Source organism: Danaus plexippus, chromosome 2, assembly GCF_018135715.1.
Source record: "Danaus plexippus chromosome 2, MEX_DaPlex, whole genome shotgun sequence".
NCBI classification, from domain to species: Eukaryota; Metazoa; Arthropoda; class Insecta; order Lepidoptera; family Nymphalidae; genus Danaus; species Danaus plexippus.
Window position 1 is genome coordinate 6,364,021 of NC_083537.1, and position 14,446 is coordinate 6,378,466.

The 14,446-nt window shown below is 29.8% G+C and overlaps 1 protein-coding gene across 2 annotated transcripts; it reads left to right on the forward strand.

Annotated features, from left to right (window-relative positions):
• Positions 1–318: 318 nt before the first annotated feature.
• LOC116779709 (uncharacterized) lies at positions 319–13,942 on the forward strand. Of its 2 annotated transcripts, XM_032674110.2 has the most exons (9): positions 319–1,534; positions 5,106–5,355; positions 5,765–5,851; positions 6,704–7,021; positions 7,389–7,529; positions 9,780–9,993; positions 12,499–12,588; positions 12,825–12,877; positions 13,394–13,942. In XM_032674110.2, the coding sequence occupies exons 1-8, from the start codon at positions 441–443 to the stop codon at positions 12,863–12,865; spliced, it is 2,235 nt and encodes a 744-aa protein (XP_032530001.2). In that variant the 5' UTR covers positions 319–440; the 3' UTR covers positions 12,866–12,877; positions 13,394–13,942. The 2 variants fall into 2 exon arrangements, with proteins under 2 accessions (XP_032530001.2, XP_032530000.2); XM_032674109.2 differs by lacking the exon at positions 12,825–12,877 and having other exon boundaries at positions 320–1,534.
• The last annotated feature ends 504 nt before the right edge of the window (positions 13,943–14,446 follow it).

Sequence of the window (14,446 nt, forward strand, 5' to 3'; positions counted from 1 at the left end):
TGTTAATGTATTTTAATACGTACATATAATTTCTGTATTAAACTTTACAATAGTCAGTAATATTTCTAGGCAAACATAAAAATTAAAAATAACATATTTCTTAAGAAGATACGATAAAGAGAGATAGCTATATCATAACTTAATCATTTCAAAGTCACTTTATTTAAATCATCAAGGTGAGCGTGTATTTCCAATGCATTCTAATGGTTCTCTTATCGTTACCACGATTTTTATTATTTGGGTAAATTAGATACAAAATAATTTGAGCGCGTTACTGTGACGTATAGCGGCCTGGGCGCAGGGGCACGGGCGCTGTTATACCAGTCTTATTTCGTAGTTGTAGCGGACGAACGTCGGAATTGCGCAGTGTCATTACGCTTTGATATGTTTACATTTTTTCGTTTTTTCTGGTGCTTGTGCAATACCTGACGCACAGTGAAATGTCTCGGGAAGATATCAACGAACAGTCCTCGTCTGGACATGTTTCTGATGACGAGGATGTTGAGTTCAGGAAGGACAAAACTAGTGTAAGACAAATGATACTTCGCTTTGAAAGAACTGGTATTCCTCTGGGGGGTTCGAGTGAATCCCTCGAGAGATCAAAGGACCCTATGTTAGGAAGTTTAAGTAGTGTTGTGAACCCAATTCAAGCTCATTTTCAACATTTATCACCAGTGCGTTTATCACAAGATAGAAACTCAAATGTGTCTGTGAATTCTATCTTATCAAACGTTTCGGAAATAAGTTTTGAATCAAGCTCTTCAGGTTTTGCATCTGATAGGAAATCCTCTTCCCTCAAACCTCACCGACCAGCTCCAGCGCCTCCAGAACCATTTAATGACAGCTCTTCTGTAGACAGTAAATCTTCCTTACCCGAAGATATTGTGACTTCGTTAGATGAGAGGAGATATTCATTTACAACACCTTCTTCATCCCCCATAGTTTTGCGGCGTTCTAGACAACCGCCGGTAATACGAAGGAAATCATCACTAGGAGGTCAGGGACGATTTGGCGAAACACATTGGTCATATGGTGTAAGACAGATTGATTTAGAAAAAATACTGAGGTTAAAAGTATCAGTGCCGTCAGATAACGAAGAAGATACAAAGAACAATGAGTGTCTCGATGCAACATTACTTAGTGACAGCAGTAGTGATGATTCTAATGACAGTGATAAGTTAGAGGAAGGTAAAGAGTATATAGTCAATAATGATGATGGTAAAACAGATACATTGTCGACGGATCAATCCACAGATACGTTAATAAACGACTATGAAAGCGATGATGGTGACAATTTATCGGAAGATCAGAGTAATTTTGATAATGTGAGCATCAAATCTATATCTTCATTGGATATGGTACCCTACCAAAAGTATGACACCATCACAGTATCATCGGATGAGTTTGGTTCCGAAGTTTGCCATGCGCCTGTTACAGAATTTCTTACTGTTAGTGCAGTAAACGAGTGGTGTGTTTCAAAGTCCACAGGACCGGTATTAATGCCAGTTGAATCAAAAAAGGAGAAATATCGAAGGTGAGGTCATTTGATTATTATTCGTATCACAATAAAATACTTGTGTTATAGATATAAGCTTTGTTACACGTCGATATCAGATAAAATATCGCATTACCATTGGATTCAATGATAGTAATTTCCTTGATAATATTTTTACTAAGCCGGCTTTAAATTCTTTCTTAAAATAAATTATCTTTTTAAATTTATACATTTGAATAGATTCCATTATATTCAATATTTAATTAAATTAAAGCGCAATGTCTTTAAAACATCTGATAGGTGATTAGTGAACAAGCACACTGTCGTTTGCGATACTGACGACGTTTCACCTTGATGTTTATTCATATGGTATGAAGTAAGTAGGTGTGTAACATGGCCGTATTTGCCTCCTCTATTTGATTTGCGTCTCCTATATGTGTTGCACTTGATGTTGATTTAAGTTGTGCACGAAATTTGTTACAAATTATTGGAAGATATATCTGTTATATGTAAATGAATATTTAAATGCATTATAAAATATATCATAGTTCTAAATCTATGAACTAGATGTCGTTATCAAAATTCTACTTTTGTATGCCGTTCATTAGTTGATAACAGTAATGTACATTAAATTATTATTAATATTTTAATTGCTTGATATTGTCGTACCTTTTCAGTCTATTTATTTATACAGTTCAGTGTACTAAATAAAAAAATATTCTTGTTTAAATGACAATATCTTACGATTATGTAGGTAACAAAAATAGGTTCTATAATTATTGGAGAACTTGTTTTCCTCATAGTATTTATCTAAACCTGAATTGTTTTGTAAATAATATAGGACTCCGAAATCAAGCTTAGATATGTTACTACGATGAATGTTTATAAACACGGTGTTCGTAGTTGTGTCACGTCGTTGAATAATAGTTTATATATACATAATGTCTTAAATGTATATCAATACTTACATCAATTGGCGGCATTGTTATACATTTAGGTTTAAAGAATTGCTAACGAATAAAAACATTAGTAAAAAAAAAACATAAAAATTGTATAAAGATTTCGCGATTATATAAAATGCCGAACATTAATATAAATAATCTTTCATAGTATTAAACTGTTCCTAGTTACCAATCAACATGTTGATGACAGCATGTTTAATTTTTTTTATTTGAACTCTGATAGGTTTTATTTTGCTGCAAAAGTATTAAAATGTAGCCAATTTATTTATTTGTAAATGACAGTTGAGATTATTTTTATAACTAACTTGTTTATGAAAATTTGAATAAAATGTCTCATATGCATCGTATTAAAGTTTGTTTATAATTAAGCCTACGTTAAGAGAAAAGGCTGTAACAGTTAAACGTCTATACACATCAATAACTTTGACATCTCATTACAGAGTCTGAAACTTGTGGACATAAAATATTGCACATTCGACTGTTCAAAGATAATCATATTTTATTGTAGGGAGATATTGCTTTGTTCGCCATTCATAATTGTGTCGTATTCATTACATTTTTAACAAATTATGAGGGCAGATGTCTCGTCTATGGATAGATTAAATTTGTCTTAAGAATATTTAAACAAAGTCGGGGTCGAGGCTGATAAAAATTTAAATAAGAATCATTCAACTTCAATTTAAACCCCTTCATTGCAACTGTTTTTTAATTTCAACAGTTTTTTCATACAGAACGTTATAATTTAGATAGTTTTATTTTCGATAGTAGCGAATTAAAAACTGGAATCGCTATGAGTCATTCGATATTAAATCGTCACGATTATAGGTCAGGTGACGCTATAAAGATTCTCGTATCTTAACAAGAAAAATAATATCTTAAATGATATATGGAATAACCGAATCAAAAAACTTGTTATATTTTATAGATTTTGTTTTCTCTTAACAACGTAGCTGTTTTTTTCTTTTATATTTATTCCTAATAACATTTATATAACAGTATACAGAATGTATAAAAAATTTAATATAATTTAAAATGTTTTATTTTACTCGTTAAAATTAAAACTCTAACGAGTCTATAAAAGTATCCACGACAGCAATATTATCGCAATACAACGCGTACTTGACACCGGTTTTATGTAATCGCAAATATTAAATACCGATCATTTATATAGATTATGTAAATTATAATAATAAGCCATTCAACAAGTGTATATAAAGACAACTACGAACTATGTACACAGTACAATAGTAATGAAATCCAATTCAGTATATATGCATATACATACGTTTTAAGGAACACCATCGACTATTGCGGCTAAAATGATTACAAGCATTGTAATTCATAGTAAAGTCACGTGTGTCATAATCGGATTGTTTGATTATTACCTTGAGAGAACTATAGCGCATTATGAGATTGTAGCATTTCACAATAACAAGTAAACTTATTGGTTTCATGATTTACTATTATACTTTCCCGTTTTGGCATTCGTTCAGAAATGTTGGTAATATGTTGTCAGCTTAAATAGCTGATCCATATAGAGGTTCAATGTCACTGTTAAAGATTACGTCATATATTTCATTTTATAATATCTATGTATGCTTAACCTGATTCTTGGGAATGTACTCCATATTATAGGTAACCTTAACATTGTTTTATGATTCATAAATTTTGTGTTTCAGCCAAATTATATTTTGGTTATAATAAGTATTTTCTCTGCTCGTGTCATTGTTTAGACGTCACCTCTGAATATGTTTTGGCGACTATTCAAATACATTTTAAATGCACCGTCCGGTAATCAAGTCGTCAATTTAGTGTAATTTTATGAAAATCAAGGTTTTGGTGTTTCTTGGGCTATTTGCTAGAGCGTTTTTAATATTAAAAGAAAATAGATATCCTATGAAAATTTTCAGTTAAATCCATTTTGGTGTACTTGAGAAGTAGGTATTTATTAAACATATAAACCTTAGTATTTTTAATATTTTGGAGCATTAGCGTTGCTTCATACTAAATCAAATAAATAAATAATTTTACTAAGAATGACATTTAGTTTTAAATTAAGATATAATACAATATAACCTTTATTGTAATTAAAAAAATACTGCATTGGTGTAAGATGTTCTATTTTTAAAATATAAACTTATATAGAATCTTATAATAAATTTTCATACACATAATACAACTGTAAATATTGTTATCGCATATTAATCATATCACTATTTAAACTTTCAGTTTTAATGATTAGCCGGAATTACTATGTATATATATATATCAAACGAGCGGGCGTTGTCGAGAGAAGGTCACACTAATTATATGTTACAGCCATTGTTTACATTTTTGTTACACATAATTTATTCACATATGAATTAAAATATATGTTGGTATATTGTTAATACTCACACTAGTCAATGAAGTTTAATTTAACATATGAAGTTTAATTCAACCACTTTAATTTAACATATTCGTGTGACGCTAAGACGCCTGTGTTACGAGTGTATTTATCATTATTACATTATTTCTTTTGAAAATATGTAAGCCAGAAATATTTGGTAGTCTCAGTATATAAAAAAGTATTGGATTTCAGTCGGTGTAATATTTTAATTGTTTTTAACTAAATCAGTGTTAGTATAAGTAAATTTATATTCTTTTAGACGGTTAACAGAACGTGTGAACGAATTGCTGCATACGGAGAACGTTTATGTGGAGAGGTTGAAGCATGTTGTTGATGATTATATACCATTGACGATGAGGCCAGACATCCCACCGACAATCAGAGGCAGAAAAGGAGATATATTCGCCAATATTGAAAGGATATGTCGCTTCCACGCTGAGGAATTTCTCCCGGCGCTTAGAGATTGTGAGAATGATCTCAGAAAACTTGGCCAGTGTTTTAGGATATTCGTGAGTATCTTTGTGTTAAGACTTAAAACAAAGATTTGTATTTTTAAATTGTTCCAGTGATTGTTATAATAAATTAAAATCGAGTGAAACGATGTCACGGTCTGATTTTGTGCGTGATTCCATGCTTTGTTTACCTGTCCAATGTTAAGGAACCTTTCTTTCATTGTCTCCCATGTCAAATACTGTTTAAAATTCTAAACAGCAGATCTATACAAATTGGTCAATCGATGACAATGTTAGTGATGCACGATTTTTAAAGTTGTTAGGAAGACATAATGACATATTCAAATTTAAACTACTTGTATTTAGTGAAAGCCGAGGTGTGGAGAAAGTGTGTTTGCTTAATTTTACATTTTCATCTAGATTCATATAAAATAATATATTAATTTTAATAAAAAAAACTTTTCAGGAACAAAGGTTTAACATGTATGTAATGTACTCTAGGAATAATAAGAGAGCAACTAGACTGGTCTATGAAAATAAACATTTCTTCGAGGTGAGTTGAAGACACAAACTTGTTCACAGGTCATTGTATATTTAAATACCGATTATTTTATTGCATACCAATATACTTTCATTAAAATTAATGAGCACTACTCAATTGGATGTTCCTAATAATACATATTTTTTACAAAAATATTTACTCCACCATTAAAATATATATATACATTTTTGTTAGTATTTTTTTGAATGAGTTAATTTTATTTTGTATCTAAATATGAACTAAAATAATATATAAGTAACGTTAACACTAAATAAAACAAAAGAATGAATAACTGATAAAAACTTGAATTGTTAGATTAATGTTAATACTTAATACACGGAACATGGTCGTTTTTATTTCCTCATTTCTGAAGTTACGACGTATGAAATGCTTTGTAACAGTAAAACTGTCGATTTACCGTTATATAAAAGCAATATCCTCGTGTAGCATAAATACCTCTTATTTAATTCTAGTGGTATATCAATTATACATATTAAGATTTTTCTAGTGAAAGTTCATATAATGATTCGCGCCAATTCCGTTTACAAACTTCTCAGTCTAGTTGTTCAGATAAGATTCTGCTCCAGTAAACCTAGTTGATGGTGATCACATATCGCATTACACGCTCCCAATTTCAATCGGTGAAAGGCTCTTATTGATCTTTAATTACGAGTTACGCTCAATTATAAAGACGGATAAGGTATTATATATGTATATTGTAATCAAAACGCTATCACAATTCTTATCTTTCAATTTTCCAACAGCAGACTGGTTATGATACGACATAAATTCAAGGCTTTTTTATTATATATAATGAGTATTTTTTAATTAAAATTACTTACCGCCGTTTCATTTACTTTCCAGGAGCGACAGCTAGAATTAGGTGATAGGTTGGACCTACCGAGTTATCTATTGGAACCAGTGCAAAGGATACCGAGGTATAAATTATTTTTGGATGATCTAGTGAAGACTTATACTAATTATGAAAATGAAAAATGTGAGTCGGATTCACGGATATCAAAATTAAGTGTGGATAGCGACGAAACAGGTGGAAGTAATGGAGATTTATCGGATGCTGACGAAACACCTTTAGAGAGTTTGAAACTCGCGAAAACTATGATAGAAAACGTTTTAACAGCTATTGATGGTATAATGGCTTTAGAGAACATAACAGACTGCCCGGTAGGTATTACTCGTATGAATACTTTTATTGTAGGCCATTGTCTTATTATTATTGTATCCTTCCTTCAATGTTTTAGTATTGTATCCATGCTGCAATATTTTGATACTATTGTACTCTAGATAAAACCTTACGAATGTAGACATTTTGAAGTACTTTATCTGTGCCAAACATGATAAACGGAAAATAACCTCACATTCATGTCCCTTTTGAGTATTCTATAAATATATATGATATACAATATTTTGATTAAAAATTATAATAAGTACCATCAGAATGTCTTATTATAAATTCCTTCATAGTTTTACACTAACGTTAGAAAGATCAAACCTTTATATGGAGGAAAAACATTGTTTATTTATTTTTCAGGCGTATTTGAACTTATTTAATCAGGGTAGACTGTTACGTCAAAACGAGTTTTATGCAATGGATAACGCACGCCGGCGCCGTCAGCTCATGCGGGTCTTCCTCTTTGACAAGTTGCTCCTCATTACAACGGTTTATCGGAAGGTCAGTGCGTTCATTTGTGATTTATGCATCCGTATGCTTTCACAATTATTTTTTATATTGTTAATAAAGTTGAGTAAATTGCTTCAATGCTACGGTATCAAATTATTTCATGTTCACGCTCCAGTGACCCAAGTCCGTTTGCCAGATATAACAACTGCTCTTTTATACGAATTTTTAAATATATGCCTGGTATCCTCACACGTTTTTTATTACATAAAAGTATGACTGTTAAAAAAATTCAGAGTAAAATAAATTATTTTCGAAGTAGGTTTATATAATCTTGCTTTAAGTGACTTATGGTATGGATGATTTTGTACAGATAATTGTAAATCTTTTAAAGTATTTTACAATTATTATTTACAGTAATTATTGAAACAAACAACTGCTATAAAATCAAGCGTATGTGGATGTTATTTTTAAACATCCATTAGTATTTTTGGTTAATACACTGCTATATTTACATATTGGAATCTTTTGTGCATATAACATGATAAGGTATGACGTCCTCAGCGAGGAGAATAGACATCTGTCAATTTAACAGATAACGACGAGACAATTGAAATATATTGCAATTAACTGTATTCTAGAACATATCATTATACGGTCAGCATCTATAACTTTAGTGTAAATTGCAACACGAAACACAATACACATAATATTGAATAGTCATGTTGTTATATTTTGTCATATTTTGTAATTGAAATCTGAATGGAATATATATTATTACAATAAAACAATGCACTCTAAATGACTCATTATAATATGAATCATGGTTTATCGAATTGCAATAAAAATTTGCGTATTATTGTGGTCAACGGTGGCACCTCCTGTCTCTAGATAAGATGAATAAATGCAACACTAAGTGGAAATAAATGATATTATATGCTTTTGAAGTTAAAAGAAAAAATCTTATTACTAAATCTGTGATACGGCCCTAGCTTGGTAGCTTTTCAGTTTTATTAAGACTTAAAATATAGAAAAAACTAATGAGTGGAGCATGTAGTCACAGGTAAAGACAACAGAGAATATAACACAATCAGATGTGAAAATATATATGAATGAAATACAATGTTCTATTATATAAATAACAAGTAGTAAAACTAACTCTAAACAAGCTTCTTTAAATAACTGAAATTGGCCATTTGCTTACACTGACTTTATTTCTGTTATTTGTATATAGTTTTCAAACAAAGCAAGTAAGGGTGTTGGTGATACTTAAGTTAATACATTATAAGTGGAGCTTATACAGTTATGATTCGTAAAAAAATATCTCAAGAATAAAAGCGATTTTCATTTTACGTAGGCACTTCCATTTAACGTGGCGTATAATAAGATACTGAGCAGATATTACAAAAATAGTTTATTAGGCGGACGCGCCTCACTGGCGTCGGAAGCTGATTTCGTAGACGGAGAAATTACGTATGACTAGCATTTCTAACTTCTCTGTTATGTAAATGTTTTTAACATTAAATATTTCATCTTACTTTCATTATATTATAAACATTAGGTACATATCGTGGACACAATAACGAAAATTTTAGTAATCGATTAAATATAATGTATTAGTCCACCTTCGAAAGAATTCATTATTTGAAATATTTTTGTAAGAAAGACAGTTTAAATATGAGTGTATTCATTTTCTCTTTCAACCAAAGACTATTTTGATTTTCTACGCGGAAGTAATAAGAATTATAATATTTTTCTTTTATAAATTACAAAAACATGTACAAATGAATCGCATTATTTATACAATGAACGTAATAACATATTTTTATTAAGCTCTTGTAGCCACAACACCGCTTTTATTCGTATTCGATACAAGTAGGTAATTCCCGGAGTAAGTTTATTTTTCTTGTCACCGGATTTGGTAATCATAACATAGCTTGTATGTTCTGATATCTCTATTTACATTGATTTTTTAATATTTTATTAGATTTTATTAAAACGTTCTCAATTTTTATTATTTCCCCATCAATACTTTGTTATTTAATAACGTTTTTACTTTTTAATTTGTGTATCATGCGACTGATGTATTGAACGTGATCGCTATTAGATAAAAAATGAAGTTTGCATTTATTTCCTTTAACTTTATGTGTTAAGATTCCATTCGTATGTTTATTGTATACAAATATTACAAAGATTTCCCTTCATCTATATAAGTAATATACATTAAAAAACAATAGCTATGAGTCAACTGTTTTTCCATATGATTAAATGTTTTGTTTTAATGAGCAAATTTTTTATTTTCAGCAATTGACCGTGGATTTTTTTATATATAAAGATCATATCCCGGTGGATGATCTAGGAATCACAGCAAAGGAACACGATCAATACAAGTTCAGCATATGGTACAAGAAGAGAAATCTCAAGTCCTACAAGTTGGAGACGAGAGATCCAGCCGTCAGGAACAGCTGGGTTGAAGAAATAACTTCTCTTCTTTGGGAACAGGCCATGCAAAAGAAAGGTAACATTTTTGCCGAGTATTAAATAAATCGTATAGTTTTATGTGATATGAATTAAATAATATCGATTTATCCTAATTCTTATATTTATTTATCTTTAAGATTTCTAAGAATATAAACAGGAAATATAAGCAATGAAATTCGATCTGATCACGTTTTAAATTTTTCTTGAATATGTGTTGAGTTACGAGAGTCATGCAAAGCGAAAATTTATAATAAAATTTTACATCTATTTTGAAATGAATATAATATTTTTATATTAACAAGGTGTTGTTTAACACTTTGTATGATTAGTAAAATGTTGTTATATAATTTATGACGTAAACAAAACTAAAATTATAATGTATCACAGTGCGTGTCATATGTCTGTGGGAGTTATGTAACTCTTCTCAAATCGCACTGATTGTTTGTTCGGATTGCACGTATTGTTTGGATTTCCAAACCACAGAACATGAATAATTTGTTCTATAATTATAATCAAGTATAGTTCATTTCACGGATGGATGGCTTTACCGCAGTTCAGATAATAATTCACACAATAATAAAAAAAGACTACATAAATATATATTATTATATATATTAATAAACCTAACAAGTGTATGTTATCTAAATGAATGGATTCGTATTCGGTAAGCCCATTAATAAAGGAACTTGTTAATTCCATCTGGCACTCGACGGCATAGCGGCATAGTTGATGCGGATAAACTTTTTAATTGATCGTCATCTGCTCCCGGCTTTATACGTGACGGAAGACGTGCAAGGTTCTTTATCGTTGACGCATGCAGGGTCGATGACTGCGCTTTTTTCATTGGCCTCGTTGACTTGCACATGCGTCCGTGGGAACGCCAGGAAGTTGACTTTTTATTCCCATCAATCAGAATCGCTTTCGTTTTTTATTTGAAGCATTGCAAACGAAAGCGTATTTTGTTACTTGTAGTTGACTTGTCCATCGGAAATGAGGGCACATTTCCTTCAAAGTTCATTCAATACTCAAGATTGTAGTTCTTTAATTCTTTTCATAGAATCTTTTAACTATGTCTCATAAAGTATTGGTATAAGTATGTACAAGTTGTTATAGATTTAATCGTATAGTATACTGTTTAAAGATTTTGCATGCATGAGCTAGTGAGCGTCAGTCGTTATCTTCTTGTGTACAATGGTCTTTTGTCTAACGTTAAATATATAGCTAGTGATATGTCGCATGACTCACGTATTGCAGAGTGCATTACTAATTCATTACGGCGCGTCACAACTTTGTAGTATCTTATAAACAAATATTATTAATGTATGCATTAAATTTATATAACATTAATACTATTGTACTACTTAAACTATTAAAGGTACCTGAATTGGATATCAAGTCAAATTCATAACAGTAAAATGTACTAATTTCTGCTGCATTCCATGTTTATACAATCTGAATTGAAAAGGAAGTTTTATTATTCATTACCTGGTTTAGGTCTCTATATATTAATCCAATATTGGGTTAGTTGGTAGTCCGAATACTAGCGAATACTAAAGCTACAGGATAGTTAGTATTATTATGATTTAGCTTTTGCAGATGACTTGGTACGGTTGGAATTTTGAAGTTAATATTTAAATATTTTTTTTAACTCAATTATTATCATACGAAAATTTGATATATAGAAAAATTACTTTACCAATTAGGAAACCTAGAGGAAAAAATGAATTAAATTGAAGCTTTAAAGTTAAAAGGTGAAAGAGTCTTATTGAATACGGTTCTTGTTTAAAACTTATGTATTTATTTAATTTTGCACAAGTTAAGAATATTTAAGTATAATGTACAGTATATCAGTTTTTTTTTAAGAAATACAGTTTTAAACTCATATTTTGACTCAAAGGTGACGTATTTAGTTTTTTGTAGGAACTATAATTTTAAAAATAAAAGCATAAATAATATTTAAGTTAGGATCCAACTTCAAAATAATATTCAAGTTTTCTTAGGATCCAACTTCAAATAAGAGTTGCAAATTTGTTATGTTATGGTCCGAAAACAACGAAACAGACAAAAATATCATTATTAATATAGATTAATAATTTCCTACTTTTCACTTTTTCTTAACAAATTTAATAATTTAGAATTATATGTCCTGTTGCTGTAAATATAATCATAACAAAAAAATATTATCTCATTGTCTTATCTGTTAAAGCGCTGTGAGGTGCGGCTCTCAGATATCTTAATGACTTAAAATCATTTAGAATTGTAATACTTAACTAATGAAAGATTGGAATTCCAAGCATTATATATATTTACATTAAAACTAGGTTGCAATATATAAATTGTTGTTTCAATATAAAAATATAATATTTATATAAATGAAGATGTATTTTTAAATTCTTTAAACAATAGTTATGTTTGAACTAATTTAAACACTTGTTCATGTCGTGTTATTTTTTTCATCATAGACTTTAAAAAAATACACTTCTTAATGTTATGAAATTTTAATGAGAAATAAGTATTACTATTAATAAGTCTTCAATTTCAGAACTTCTGATGCAGCAACGGAAAAAGAGGATTTCTATGGTGTCTATGGATAGCCAGGAGTCGGGGGATACGGAAAGAAACGATGATAAATGTAAGAATACTACATTTAATTATAATTGTGACTAAACCAATAGTAAGAAACTAACCACTGCACGAACGTAATCACTGTAGTGTTTCTCATACCGTGCTACGGAATCGTGTAAGATGCTTTAGACTGCTTCAACGAAAAGAGGGGCTTTTAAGTTGTATTCAAGAACATGTCTTTTATTTTCATTATATTCTACAGATAAAATTGTTAGAAAAATAATATATCAATCTTTCCTGCAGGTAAATTAGATGATTTCGTTTTCGTGAAGTTGCACCCATGAATTGCTTTGTAGGTCAGTACTTTTAGGCACGCTTCCAGATTTGTTAATATCTTTATGTTTTTGCTTTGTGGTTGTAGCATGTACTATTGAATGTCTTTTCCATTCAGCTTATTTAATCACTCTCTGATTGATTACCATATTTTATTTCCATCTTTTTAAAAAGTGTTTACTTGTTATCGTTATGGGATGATTGAACAGACATTTAGTTCTGAATGTAATGTCATCGAAAATTATAACACTTTTGTGACAAAGTAAAATTAGCAGTATAAGTACGACTTATATAATACAAGTTTTTTAAACATAAGAATACTAAAATTTGTCTTCTTCCTGTTTAAAATTAAAATTTAAACTTCAAAGATCGAAAACCAAGACAAACATTCACATTTATAAAAAAAGTGTCCATTGATGTAACAAATAGATTTTTCTTTTAATATCAAGGTATTTCTATCCTGAATTGTATTTGTCGCAATTTATTTTTCATTTGTCTTGTAAATATCTTTGAATAAAAGGTAACTCAAACCATTTCAGATAATTCTCTTCGAGGCGTTCCTGGTGAAGTGTGTAGGTTGGGAGAGAGGAAGTCCAGACGAACGACGTGGTATTGCGAGTGAAAGACTATCCTGAAAATAAGAGCATATTAAAACTTGACTGAAATTATTGATTAACTAGCATTTCATGATTATGACAAAATATGTGTTACTCGTCTTTGAATATCAGATGTTAGCACAAAATAAAATACCCTTAGTTAAATGAGTTGAGAAAAAAATGTTTAATTCTCATTTTAATATCAATATTTGTATAAGATGTTATATAATTCCAAAGAAATAGATTGTATAAGTTCAACATAATTAAATATTTACTGATAATTTATAAAATGTTTATTTACATGTGATAATTTAAAATTAAGTGTACAGTTTAAGAAAGTCATATCAGTCATTATTATAGAAGCTAATTATTATTATTATAATGTTCAAATTTGTAAATAGTGGAGTATGCAATAATTACTTTTATAGACGTTTACATTCTTAATCTAGATTTTAAAGTTAAACAACATCTTTAATAAACTCAGAAATTGATTTTCTTCTTTGATTTTACAAAACATTATGACTCTCGTGGTATGGAACGAAATAATGCGGTTGATTTTAATCTCTTCGTGAATGTTAATGAAGTTGTAATTAAATTAAATTTAAAGCAGTTATTTAAGGGGTATCAAGATAAATTTGTTGAAAAAATTTATAGTTATTCAGAAAAACGTATATAAAACAGGTCATTTATTCTGAAGGCAATGCTGAATGCACTTCCATTTGTATTTTAGGCTCAGCTGGTGGAATCTCACGTTCTGCCTGTCGATAGCTCTTGAATAAAGTTCAATTCTTGTTAGATCGTTTTCCTGCTCATATAAAACGTTCACAATACTTTGAACATGAAATCGCTACATCGGACATTCATATATAAGACAGGACAGTTATATTAAAAGTTGATTTTTATATATTTAACATCTCGGTTTTACAAGAGTCGGCGTTGGATGTGTTATATAAAAGATTTATGAATTTTTAACTTAATACCTTCTTGGAGAAGCTC

Excerpts from the sequence above, each read along its gene's own strand:
- LOC116779709 (XM_032674109.2), top strand. The coding sequence starts at position 441 with ATGTCTCGGGAAGATATCAACGAACAGTCCTCGTCTGGACATGTTTCT. Across the intron at positions 5,852-6,703 it reads AAAATAAACATTTCTTCGAG|GAGCGACAGCTAGAATTAGG; the intron begins GTGAGTTGAAGA and ends TTTACTTTCCAG. Across the intron at positions 7,530-9,779 it reads TTACAACGGTTTATCGGAAG|CAATTGACCGTGGATTTTTT; the intron begins GTCAGTGCGTTC and ends TTTTATTTTCAG.